At 51.1% G+C, this 12,968-nt stretch overlaps 1 protein-coding gene across 5 annotated transcripts; it reads left to right on the top strand.

Annotated features, from left to right (window-relative positions):
• The first annotated feature begins 4,529 nt into the window (after positions 1-4,529).
• On the top strand, positions 4,530-12,887 carry KCTD17 (potassium channel tetramerization domain containing 17). 5 transcript variants are annotated; one of them, XM_080577043.1, is made up of 8 exons: positions 4,530-5,293; positions 6,313-6,421; positions 8,224-8,315; positions 9,264-9,359; positions 9,718-9,843; positions 10,567-10,645; positions 10,890-11,157; positions 12,150-12,887. In XM_080577043.1, exons 1-8 carry the CDS (start codon positions 5,087-5,089, stop codon positions 12,169-12,171), a joined length of 999 nt encoding a protein of 332 aa, XP_080433169.1. In that variant the 5' UTR covers positions 4,530-5,086; the 3' UTR covers positions 12,172-12,887. The 5 variants fall into 5 exon arrangements, with proteins under 5 accessions (XP_080433169.1, XP_080433171.1, XP_080433172.1 ...); XM_080577045.1 differs by lacking the exons at positions 10,890-11,157; positions 12,150-12,887 and adding an exon at positions 11,325-11,451 and having other exon boundaries at positions 4,699-5,293; positions 10,567-10,711; XM_080577046.1 differs by lacking the exon at positions 12,150-12,887 and having other exon boundaries at positions 4,699-5,293; positions 10,567-10,711; positions 10,890-10,999.
• Positions 12,888-12,968: the final 81 nt, after the last annotated feature.

The raw sequence follows: 12,968 nt of genomic DNA, 5'->3' as shown, positions 1-12,968 counted from the left end.
AGAGGGGACTGAGACTATGTTTTCAAAGCCTGAAGACTGCAAAAGCCTATTTTGAGCCGTAACAGATGCTACTGGACATATGGAACAGCTGAGGGGACTTGCACCAGGACTATAAATGGTCTGCAGATCTTTATGTCTCTGACTCAGTGGGTGGGTTTCCTATGGGAACTGCAAACGAGGAAGGGGAGAAGTGGATGTGAATGCAAATCGCTGATGTTCATGACTCTCCTGTGGAGAATTTGCCACTAGGAAATAGCATATCTTGAGTGGGATAGGTCTCATGGTGGATGAGAAGTAGCCTAAAAAACAGCCCGGATGTGGGAAGGTCGTATTGACCTGTGGCTAAACTGAGATTGGAGCTTTTCCAGCTCCATATAAATTTGAGAGTCCCAAGTCAACATGTAAACTCTTTATTGTTTTATTGGTGCATACATTTTAGAGATAGTAAAAGCAGTTTGGGACTTTATGAAAGCAGTCTGGTCAATGGATAACTCCGTGCCTCTTTCAGAGCACAGCTCAGCTTTAAGAGTTTGAGCACCCCTGAGCCTGCAGGGATGCAGTGGCGATGGCGGTGGATCTGCTCCGTGCCTGGTGACACACGAGTGTGTACGCTGTGTGGAGCAGTAGTAATGGAGAGGGAGAAGAAGGACTACAGTTTCTTGGTAAGTCTGCCAGTGAAGCTGAATGCAGTGGGAAAAGAAAATGCCATAGAATGGGCACTGCTCCCCCCTTACCAGTCCCCATCAATTTGCAGCTCCTGTTTTGACCACAGGCTTGGCCATACAAGACTCTCAGGGCCTGGTCTGTGATGAAAGAGGAGGAAGTGCTTCTCTTGTCAGAGGAGGTTGTGGGGAAGCAGAACCTGCACACCTCTTTACTGTGTAACACAGACCCCACTCCAGGAAAAGCAGGGATTCAGAGCAGGTAGCTGTGGCCTGTTCCTACTGCCACTGGTGCTGACACCTCTCCGTATCTGTTGTCACAAGGTTTGTGTTACTGACAGAAGGAGCGGGTTGAGGGCTTCAGGCCATCCCTGCAGCTCCCTCTCGATACCTTTTTTCCAGCTCTAGTGCCAGGTAATTATCATATATGGAGGCTCTGCTCACCTTCCAGGGACATGACTGTGTCACATGTATGTCCTACTCCTTTTCACCACAGTTTGCAACACAGCTCCACTTTTTATAGGGCATAAGCATGGACAGTTCTCTCACAGCCATCCCACAGTCCCTTGTTCCTCACTTCTTCATCCCCTGCCTTTTTTTTCCTTCCCTGCTGTACAGTCCCACTGCCCTGTTTCATACTCAAGTTCCCAGTGGACCTTTTGATCCCCTGCAAACTTTCCAAACCCCAAAGCAGCCAGTCTTCTGCCAGCACCACTGTCCCTTCCCACTTACGGCCTCTGCGTGAGCAGTAGCAATCGCTGTTACCTGCAGAGGCTTGTCTTGTTCCTTCCACCTCTCCTGGCCCCAGCATACTACTGGGTGCTGTGCGATTCTCCCAGCACTCTTCCAGCTGAGGTGCTCAGTGATGCGCATACACACGCAGACTTCACACACCATTCTGAATGTGGGTACATTGCTCACAGACCACATGAAGCACAAAGAGCTGGAGAAAGATCAGCTCACCTGCATGCCAGGGAACCTTTCTCTTCCTGCTCCAACATGCCTGGCTCAGCTGGCAGTGAAACTGCGTTCTGTTGGCTACACAGGAACTGTCCTACTGCCAATGTCATGTCCCACGTAGGGAGTTTTCTTTGCCCAGTTCACTGTGGGCTTAACAGTAAATATCAGAGCATTACTTGTCCTTCCCTTCCTGTAGGTAAGAGAGAGGAGACAGTTTCTTCTCCAGTGCCCCGTCTCACGGTATGTTCGTTAACTAAATGATCACACAGGCGTGTGTTCCCAGCCTGCCACAGCAGTGACATTGCCAACACGTGGTCATTCCTGCTCCCACTGATGCTCCGAAATTCAGCAGTTCCCTAAAAGCAGCTCTGCAACGTCAGTGACACACTGCACGCGGTGTACCCAGCTGGACTCTTCAGGCTGCGATGTATGTACTGAATGCTGCAGTGTCTGCAGCTTTCTGCAGCTTTACGCAGCAGGCCTGCTGGCTGCTGAACAAAGAACTCTCAATTTACCCCTCCCCATATTTCCTGTCTTTGTTCAGCCCCACCACCTATCTACCAGGTGGCTGTCCAGCTTTCCAAGCCCTGGTCTGTGCGTGCAATTAGCCCTGTCCCTTTAATCAGCAGGGTAATCACTGGGGTGTGTGGCAATACACAGTCACGCTGTCCTGTGTAAGCTCTTGCTTGCTGCTGTCTCGCTGTTTCTGTGCAAGTGTTTTATATATAGTTATCATCAAAGCAGGAAAAACAGGCATTTATTATTTAAATTTATTTCTCCCCTGTTCGATTGCATAATTTTAATGGTCCTTAACAAGGGCATCTCAGAACTATGTCTGGTGACGATGTGCAAATCAGGCTCTTACTTAGCCCACACCAGCTAAACAGGATGGTAACTCACCTTGGACCAGCTTCTTCCTAAAGATGATTTTCACTTAGCATGGGAAACTCCCTGACCTGGGGGGGTTCCAGTAAAGCTGATGCTGTATGTTGCAGAAAACAAGTCTCTGGGGATGGGAGTAATGTACTATGACCTCTTTTCTTACTTGCAGGATATTTCTTCAGATTTACCAACTTGCCTTTAACCCCATTGTCCTGGGGTGAGCAAGACTTGAAGTGTTGGCCATGGGTGGAGGCTGGAGTTGATGAAATAAGGTGTGTTCTGAAGACAGGCCATCCCTGAACTGTAAGCAGTGTTGGCATGGAAGAGGTTAGGGAAGAAGGCATCAAAACCAAGAGACTGGACCTAAAACGGAGAGAGAGACTGAGGGGCCGTGAAACAGCGTTAAAGGAAAGGGAGGCAAGTTGAACCCTTGACAGAAGAAGGGAGAAAACAAAGGCAGGGCAGATTTCTTGGAGGGGAAGATAAGGGGCTAGAGGCTGCCACCTTCAACTGCTGCATTCGTATCAGGGAGCCACAGCCCTCCCTCTCTGTCTCTGCTGGAGCTGTAGCCAGCAATGGCAGGGTCCTGCACCCCTTACACACCAGAGTGCAGGGCAGAGCTCTCGAATGTGCCGTGGCTTGACTCAGAGCCAGAAGTAAAAAGGCAACAGTCCCACAGTGTGCTGCTCTGTGTGATGCTTCAGCTCAGGTCACTATTAGTCTGAGTATCCTTGATGTCCTCTGCTCAGTGGAGAGTGGTCTAAGGGCTGGGGACTAATTTAATAATGGAGGACTAATTTAATGCTTCATACAGGTAGGAAAAAAACAGTTTTTCATCCTCTCCCTATTAATGGTCACTATAGTGCTGCCAAGCTTCTGATATAAATTAAAGGAGATCCAGAGTTATTTGAATTTACACCCTGCAGCAGCTAAATTGTTCCTGTGCTTAAATTAGCTGGAGGTCAGCAATCTCAAAACCTTTTCCGTGTTGCCCTCTCTTCCCCTGCTCCCCTTTGCACTCCTCCATGCAAGGAGCAAAGTACACGGTTATACTGTCTTTGTCAGGAAGGTCCTGTGTGGTTTGGGGGAAGGGTAACACTGCTTTCATGTTCCGTGAGGATAAATGTGAGTGATTTTTACGCAAAAGAAAAGAGGGAAGGAGGAAAAGACAAGGAAGGAATGTGAGTAAAATGTGATCTTTCTCTTTTTTTCCACCCTCTTCCCTAGTAAACTCCCACCTCAAAAGACCCAGGATCTAGGTGCAAGAACAAAGTGGCTGTAAGGCACCACAGTGTCTCTGCAGTGCTGCATTGCCCTGGCAAGGAAGAGCCACAGAGCAGCTTTACGTGAAGGAAGACTTTGAGCCACGTTCAGGTGAAACATCAGCCTTTCCTTTCCATCCCCAATTTGCTTGAGCTGTTGGCAAGCACGGCTGTCTTTAGGGGGGAGTGGGAAAAGCAGAGCTGCTGGAGAGAGATCTTGTTCAGGTTGTGTCCATGCCAGGGATTGCATTTGAACAGAGTCCCGTGGGTATGAGCTGCCAAGCTCCAGGCTTGGTCTGGCAGGAGGGGTGGCCGAGGCAGGGCTGGATTCAGCAAGGAGTGACTGGCACGTTGGCATCAGCAGGCGTCACGTGCCTGGGGCAGAGGTAAAACTCCGTGCAGAACTGAGTAAAAATCGGAGCTCTCTGCTGCCCGAACAGCATCAGGGGTGACAGGAGCACAGGGGAAGGAGACAGGGGTCTCTGTCTGGCGTGGTTCGTGCCGCTAGGACAGCGTGGGGGAACATCTGCTGAATCAGCGGCTCTTCTGAGCCAGAAGAGGAATTATTCCTGCCCCCTGCCAGCACTTCATGCAGGTCCAAGACAGAGTTCCCAGAAGTGTCGCTACATATGTTAGCAAGAAGGCAGCTGTCTGCACATTTTGCAGCAAGAGTAGTGTGGCAACTGATGCAGCACTGAGCTGCGAGCCTGGGGTAATATATCTCCTGAAGGGAAAGCCGTAGAGTACAGTGCTGACGGGCTTAATCTGCTGACTGTCAGAGAGCAGGTTCTTCTTTCTGACGCCAGGGAAGCTTCCCTGCAAGACGCAGGGCTGGAGGCATGCAAACTGCTAGCTGCAAGGCTGGGGCCACGTATGGCAGCCCACTTCGTTACAACATCCTCTTTTGCAGGGACGGCGGGCTGGGAAAACTACAGTTCCCAGCACCCTTTTGTGCACATGCTTGTAAACTACAGGTCCCAGAACCTTTTTCATGAGATGGAGAGGGTGTACATGGAAATACGCGCCGAGGAATTTTGCATAACGCTCCGTTAGCCCTTGTTTAGTGAAATCAGGAAGAGAGGGTAAGCCAGGGAGCATTGGAGCTGTGCTTTTGCTCACCTCTAATAGCTGCAGCGATGATATCCTCCTGCACAGGGGATCCTTCCTCCCCTCTGGACCCTCTTTGGTGGTCCCAGAGAGGATCCTGGCTCCTGGGGAACCACAGCTGCTGTGGAAGGAGAGGCAGACAAACTACAGATCCCAGCATCCCCCGGCAGGCAGTACCTGCAGCAGTCCCTGCGTGCCTGGAGGGGGTTGAGGATGAGGATGGAAGGCGGGGAAGAAATGCAGGGCGCCGTGGGGCTACGCTGCAGCTGGGACATCCCACCCCCAGCTGGCACCCAGGCCAAGTGGGTGAGGCTCAATGTGGGGGGCACCGTCTTCCTCACCACCAGGCAGACCCTGTGCCGGGAGCAGAAATCTTTCCTGTGTCGCTTGTGCCAGGGCGAGGAGCTGCAGTCGGACCGGGTAAGGCAGCCGGGTTGCCTCCCGCACCGTGCCCCTGCACCAAGCACAGGGAGGGCAGGAGGGCTGGATGGATGCAGGGATGGAGCCAGACCCCAACAGCGAGCGGCAGGAGTAACCCAGTGAAAAATAGCTCCAATTTCTCACCCCGCTCCCAGGAAGAATTTTCTCTTTCCAAATGCCACCCGGCTGTGTTGTAGCACAGCACCTCATTTCCCTGCCTGGGGAAAAGCGAGGCCAGCTCCGCTCCACCCCTGCTCTCCCGTTGCTCTTATCACCCCAGATCCCCTGGGTTTACCTCCCAGCTGTACCTGTCTGACTCAGCCTTGTGCCCTGTAAGGGGCCTCTCTGCTCCCTCACACCAGGCCTGCACACGCAGCTGCAGAAGGAGCCTGAGGTTTGTTTTTTTGGCTTTCTCAGCTGGGTTGGTCCATGTTGAAATTGATACGCTGGGCATAATAATGCAGGAGTTAAGATCCAAGCAGGGCTGACTTGACTATGGTCTCCCCATTGTATATCTCAGGAGAGTGAATTGCAGATGTTCGTGCTGTATACCATGGGGATAAAACCGTTAGAAAGTCAGAGGTCTACCAAAACTTAAAAATCTGTGGCTCGTTCCCCCAGACCCTGTGGTGCTGTGGTGATCTTTGCAGAAAGGCTTGCTCTCCACCTCGCCTGTGGGTGCAGGACAAGATGTCCCCCTGCCTGGCTGTGGCTTTGCCTGGTGGCTGGCTGTTGTCCCATGCAAATGCCTGTGCGTTCATGTGCTTTGGGATCTTTATGCTTTGGATCATCTCATGAGGGAGTGGTATCTGCTTCACCTGGAGAACTTTGCTATGTGCACTCTGTAAGTGATCATACCACAGAGGAGCTAAACCGAGGGCCCATGGTTTCCAAGGAGTTTTAGAAATAGTTGACGTTTTTGCTTGGATGCGTATTTAATTATAGTTTGGAGCATTAGAGGGTTGGTGACACGTTTACCATCAATTTTTACCATCCTCATGGTCTATCTCTGTTGCTAGGATGAGACTGGTGCATACCTGATAGACCGGGACCCCACTTACTTTGGACCCATCCTGAATTTCCTCCGACATGGGAAGCTTGTCCTGGATAAAGATATGGCTGAAGAGGGTGAGTCTTGGAGCTCAGAAACTTCCCACGTAACATGGCTGAGGGAGCCAGAGCGCTGTAGCTGGCCTTCTTGACTCTCGTTGTCCTTCTGAAGGTTGGTGTGGGGGACTTGAGCAGGCCTTTACTGCAGCTCTTGAAAAGCATACCAATAGTTCCTTGACTAAAGGGGTTTGGAGCAGATGGAGAAGGCATCCTGCAGGTGCTGCAGCTTTGTGACTGTTAGTTCAGGAGAGGTGTCACTGAGACAGAAGCAGGCAAGGTTTACCAGCATCAATAAACTGTTTTATTACCTATTCCTTACAGACTTTCCTGATCAGGCTTTGTGACTGAGCTTTCTGTTAATGCCTGTTTCTAATTTGGATTGAAAACCCAGAAGACCAAACAGACCAAGCTTGTCTCTTGTACTGACTAATAAAAACCATCATTCATCAGCGATATGCGATGTATGCTGCTAGTGCTCTGTTGGGTTGTGGACTGCAGCAATTCCAGCGGAGCAAGCCGGACAAACCAATCCCTCATTTGATGTTGACAGGGAGTCCAATAGGATAACTCAGTAACATCGTCATGGTGTTACTAGCCAGTGATCCCCAATGCCTCATTACTTTTTGGATGTTTGGGTCTAACAAGCAGCCAATTTCAAAGGCAGGCTACGCTGTCCATCCCTTGCCAACCACAGTTTCTGCAGCTTCATTAGCCTTCTTCTCCCTCTCTCTTACATATTTTTACCAAGGAATGTTTTCTTCAGAATCATTTTATGAGTTATAATTCCAAAAAAAAAAATATTTATAAGCAATGGTACAGAATTGTAATAAATGCGAGTCAGAGATGTCTTCTGCTTGTCATTGCTTGTAATCCTCAGGTCAGACAGGGTTCAGCCACAGCTTTTAACACCAGATCTGAAGTGTTAACAGGAGTCTTGTTCACAGCTTAATGTTGCCTTTTGTTTCTGCTCAGACAGGCTGGCATAAAACTAACCCATTAGAGGCTGAATGAGGCAACTCTGAAGGGGTCTGAGTGCTCAGGTAGAGAGGGATCAATCCCTCCACCTGCATTGTCTGCATATTGGTTTGGAGTCGTGTAAATGTTGGTTCCTAGCCTCCTTCCCCTCACTGACCCACTGGGACCCCACCTCCCTTTCTCTGATGGCTTGTTAGCAAACAGGAGAGTCTCAGGAGAGGTGATGGCTGCAGACAATGTGCAGAAAACAAAACAAAACAATTCTCTGTTTACCTGCTTTAAGATGAAGCACAGGTGAGAGAGCCAAAGGTTGTCTGAAGTCCTATGGAGCTGCAAGGTGGGTGCAACTCTAACTGCTCTGGGGGGTGGGAAAGTTGGGATTTTCTAGGATCTTTTGGTGTTGAGGTCTTGTGTTTCTCTGCCTTCCAAAGAGGGCCTGAACAAGGTGGTAACTAGTGGTCATTGAAAGAAGATGGAGTCTACATTTATTCTTCTTGGCCAGTAATCTGTGGGTGGATTTCAGACTCCCAGGGAAAGCCTTTCCTTTCCTGGAAATGTATTACCAGGCCTTGGCACCAACCTTCATTGGCAATGCCTGTTTCTGTAGTAGCAGACAGTGCAAAGAAATTGGGGTGAGCAGCAGGAGCACAATGCAGAGAGGCAGTGTTCAATTCTCTGCAGTAAAGGTTTCAATCAAGAGGAACTTGTTGAACTCCTGAGTGAGGCTGGAGTGTCATTTCTTTCAAGGGACATGACCTTGGGAAGTGTCCCAAGAGTTGATCTTTTGCCAGCCAAAAAGACTGGCTGTTAAATTTCTTAATTGTTTCTCTATCACTCTTTCTTAGGGGTGCTAGAAGAAGCAGAGTTCTATAACATTGGCCCTTTAATCCGAATCATTAAGGATCGACTGGAGGAGAAGGACTACACAGTGACTCAGGTATGGCAGGAAATGGCAAGTAGTAGGTGAATGGATAGTAGGTGAAGGAGGAGATGCTGAAAGGGAAAAGCAAGTTAAACGGGAGAGCAGACTTGGGAGAGGCAGCAAGGAATGGAAAGAAGCAACTAATTAGAGTTTATGTGCTAATCTCTGCATAGCAAAATCTTGCTGGGGGACTGGCTAACACCAATTTAGTCGCAATAAACAAGTTACAGGCTTGTTTTACAGCTCCAGAGGTAAAGCTGGGTGTGGCCACTGAAACTAAATTGGCTCCTCTCGCTTCTGGAAGAAGCCAGCTAGTTGCCGTGGGATATGGGAGATGTTTGTGATGAGACAGGAGGTGCTGTCGGGAGGAGGATGCTGGTGCGGGGAGTCCTGAGAGTGTAATCACAGTGAAGAGTGTGGGGATACTTACAGAGAAACCTGAGGGAACAGGTGAAGGGATGTCTGTGGAAGAGTTAAACACAGAAAACGAGGCAGAAGGAATCAATCCTGTGGCACAATCATACCCTGTCTTGGCCAATAGCCTTTTTAAAACTGTCTTCTGGGAGTGTTGACTGACATCTCACTATTCATCATGTCTGCCTCAGGTTGTAAGCCTCCAGCAACACAATCGCCTTGTGCTCGCAAAGCCCCATCGGCATTTGTGGCATGTGTAATGACAAATGCAAACTCCCTGTCAGAACGAGCCCAGTATCTTCTGAGGACATTGCAGGAAACTCTCAGCTCAGTCCCTCTTCTCCAAAAGTGATACCATTGCTCTTGCTTCCCAAAACAGCGTAGTACAGCATAGTGCATAGCTGTGGTTTCCAGCTCCCTCTTTAACCTGGGACGTGAAGAGGAGGACAGGTGTGTAAAAGAGGGTTGCTACCACTTCCTTCTGCAGGTGGGCAGCAGCCTCTAGCATTTGTCCTCTGTCAACATGCTTGTCTGCGATTTTGCTGTCAGGTGCCTCCTAAACATGTCTACCGTGTGCTACAGTGCCAGGAAGAGGAGCTCACTCAGATGGTTTCCACTATGTCGGATGGATGGCGCTTTGAACAGGTATGGAGAGGGCAGAGGAGAGCGGCAAGCAGTTGTCTTCTGGAGTAAGGATCACAGGTACCATGCAGTCTGCAGACTTCTCTGTCTGAGAATATTGGGTCAGTCGCTGATGGTACTGTCACACTTGCTGTCTCTCGCCTCTTCTCTAGAAGCTTAGAGGATGCTGTGTGAGGCTAAGCTGTTTTGCATCCTGGCTGACTCCCCTCCTTGTTCTCTGTGCTGCCTCAGCCTAGTTATGAGGCCTTTCTATTGGGGGTATGGAGTCTGTGCTGCATGGTGGGCTTTCTCCCTTGCTCCCCAGGTGAAGTGGAAGCTTGCAGTAACATGTGCTTGTTATCATTGCTCTCGTCTTCTCTAGCTTGTGAACATTGGCTCATCCTACAGCTATGGCAATGAGGATCAGTCCGAGTTCCTGTGTGTGGTCTCCAAGGAGCTGTACAACTCTCCCAACGGCCTGAGCTCCGAGCCTAGCCACAAAGCCAAGGTGAGACCTGCTTCGCCAGGGCCTTGCTCCTGTTCCCTATGAGACCATTTGCTCTTGTTCACTCCCTCTTCCTTCCTCTCTCCACCGTGAGCGTGGGGCACCTCAGTGGTGAAGTACAGGGGCTTCTCCCGGTGTTCAGTGCCATGGGATTACACTTGTGGCCCAAAATAAGGAATGTGTGTGTTGTGAGTGGTGGTGTCTGGATGTGTGTGGAAAATGGCTTTACCAAATGACCCTGGCATTTCTCATGCTACTTTAACATCCCCCTCATGCCTCCTCATGACCATGCTCTGCGTGTCACTCTGCCGTTAGGCTGTGATTTCCTGAAAGGTTTCGCAGCGTTCCCTTTTTTTGCTGAGTCCCAGCCTAAGGGGCAGGAGTTCACCTGCTCCGCTTCCGAGGGAAGGACAGGAACGTGTGGCAGTGCATGACATCCTGCAGACACCTAGGAAATGGGAAGGAGAGCCAGTGACTGGTGGCAGCTGTCGGGCAGTGGGATGTAGCACTCATAAAGGTGTTAGATAGCCCTGACATAATGCTCCAGAGGAAAACAAGTCTTTTTTTTAGCTCCCTGACCCAGAGCTATCTTGTCTGTGGGGAATGGTCCCTTTTTATTCCAGAACTGTGACCATTGCTCTATGCCCGTGTGTGTCAGAACTGCCATGGCTCATCTTGCAAGTGTCTCCACTCTTTCTTCCCTTTGTCCTGCATGCTGGGCCGCAGAGCACAGAGGAGGACCTGGAGGAGGAAGAGCAGGAGGTGGAGGAGGAGGCAGAGACAGAAGGAGAAGCAGAGGAGAAAGGTGCAGCAAATCCTTGAGGAGAATGGTAGAAATAAACCCCCAAGCGTAGACTCGTCCACCTGTCTGGTGAGAACTCGCAGCTAGCAGCAGGGAAGGACTAGGGCAGGTGTGGGGTGGAGGGGAAGTCCTCCCAGGGAGCAGGAGTCTCTCTGGAGATAAAGCTCACAGGGGAGAGCCGTTACCTTGGCTGCTGCTTTGTGTTTGTAACTGTTTGGTTTATTCATGGTTATATTTTTATTTGCAGACCGTCCATGTATTCGGGAGTCCACTAAACTCTTTCTTCCTCCGGATCCTCCCTCCTCCTCCCTTCCGTGTCCATCTCTGCACTGTCACCTGCTTGGGACACCACACCCCACTCCCCAGCCTCCAGCATCCCCCCCTCCGCTCTCTTCACCCCTCACAGCCTCTCCCCAGCGGCCCAGGTTCCCTGCCTCCCCTCCCAAGCCTGAGGGCCTGTGTGCTCCCTGCTCAGGGCCTGTCTTTCTCCACTCCTCACTTTTCCTCCTCTGCAGGTACGTTACCTATCTGCATTCTCAAACCCTGCCAGTCTGAGCTCTGCATGAGTGACTCACACCCTCCCCTCTGGTGGATATAACCCCAGTTTGTAGAGCTTGGGAAGGAGGAGAAGCAGGGGGAGGTTGAGTCATTCCTAAGGTGGCTTTTCCGATTCTCACCGTAGTGTGTCTTCACCTGCCGAGCGGACCTTACAGCTCTGGACTGGAGGCTCTGGCAGCAGGAGGGAGGATGCAGCTGGAAGTGAAGAGGGCGGGGAACGAATGCAAAGCAAGCAGGGGTTACACAGGGGGATGCCTGCCATGTGGCTGCCTGCCATGCGTGCCAGATCGCTTCTCCCGACTGCCGTCCCGCAGCTCCTTTTCCAGCCGGAGAGCGGTTTGCAGGAGGCAGCCTGCGATATTCCCCTCCTGGCACTTCCCTGGGCTTTTCCCCCACCGCCTCTGCCAGGGTGACAGCGCAGTGACAGAGGGTGGTGAAAGCAGAGCGGGTGCTCTGGGTCCCCCCTCCAGATGTTCCTGCAGCTGTGTGTGAAAGGCACCTCTGTGCTCTGCCTCCTGCTGAGGCAGGCTTCCCGAGCAGTGTGTGAGGCTGGGAACAGAGAGCTTTTCAAAGGAGTCCTCTCTCTCTTGCTGATAAACTTGGCTCTCTTGTTGAACTGTTGGCGCTCGGTGCCACTGCCCATCCTAATGGAGGGCACTTGTTAGCTGGATGCCGTTTCTCACTCCCTCTGTTCAAGAGCCTCCTCGTCCATGGCTGTGGGATCTGCGTGTTATTCTCTTAAAAGTCGATCTGTGTTAATCACAGAGACTCTTCCCTCCTTTTTCTTTTTCCCCTCATCCTCACTCCTCTTTCATTTCTCTTTTTTTCCCCTCTGTTTTCATTTCCTCTGTCATGTGCCCTTTCCATATTCCTATTTCTTGCTCTCCCCTCCATGCTCAATTGCTTTTTTCCTGCCTTTGATTTGGTTTTTCTCTTTCTCATTCTCTAGCTGTTACAAGCCAGAGGCCTGAGGATGTGACCCCGACACTCCACTTCAGCCTTTTAATTTCTGGTTTATATCTTTATTTTTGTACGGTAGTGTATGACAGCCCCTTGCACCACAGTGACGCCCCCAGCCCCCCCCCCCCCCCCGCACTCTCCACGTGCAGCCATTGATTTTTACAAACTCACCCCTGCCTGGAGGAGGGCAGGTGCTCCAAGGAGAGCCTGGGCTGCTGGAGGGGCCGGAGCCCCCTCGCACGCCTAGCAGGCTGTCTTTCCTTAATGTCACAGTGGCCCCTGCTGGGGACATCAGTGATCAGCCACTGCAGAACTTTGCTCCCTTCCCGAACACCTGGCTGGGGCTGGTGCCCAGATGTGGTGGCACCTGCAGCAGGACCACTCCTTGCCCGTTCCCTGCTGCGGGCAGCTGGTCTGGGCTTGTGCCCAGAGGGCGAGTACGGAGCCACAGCCTTTTTCTGGGCCACCTGCACTGCTCGTGGGGTGTCCCTGTGCTGGGTGTCGCCTCACTGGTGCCTTGCTCCCTGTCCCCCAAAGCAGCCCTGCGTCAGAGGGGTGAGAGGAGCCAGGCATACTGTCCGGGTACCCGTGGGGAACATGCTGGCACCTGATGTAGGGTCTTCTAGGATGAGGACATCCCTGCCTCAAGGAGCAGGGTGTTCGTTTCACCGCTGTCTCTGAGGACGCTGGGTTGTAGCTCCTAAATAAAATTCACACTTTCTTCCTCCTTGCTGCCTCTCATTTCAAGTGGTAGAAATATGATTCTGGTAGAAAGGGGGGTAGGGCTGGAGAAGAGGAGGTTGGACTG

The sequence above is a fragment of the Anser brachyrhynchus genome, assembly GCF_964034855.1.
Source record: "Anser brachyrhynchus genome assembly, chromosome: 1".
NCBI lineage: Eukaryota > Metazoa > Chordata > Aves > Anseriformes > Anatidae > Anser > Anser brachyrhynchus.
The sequence above is the reverse complement of the archived record's forward strand: the minus strand, read 5'-3'. Positions and strand labels throughout refer to the sequence as shown.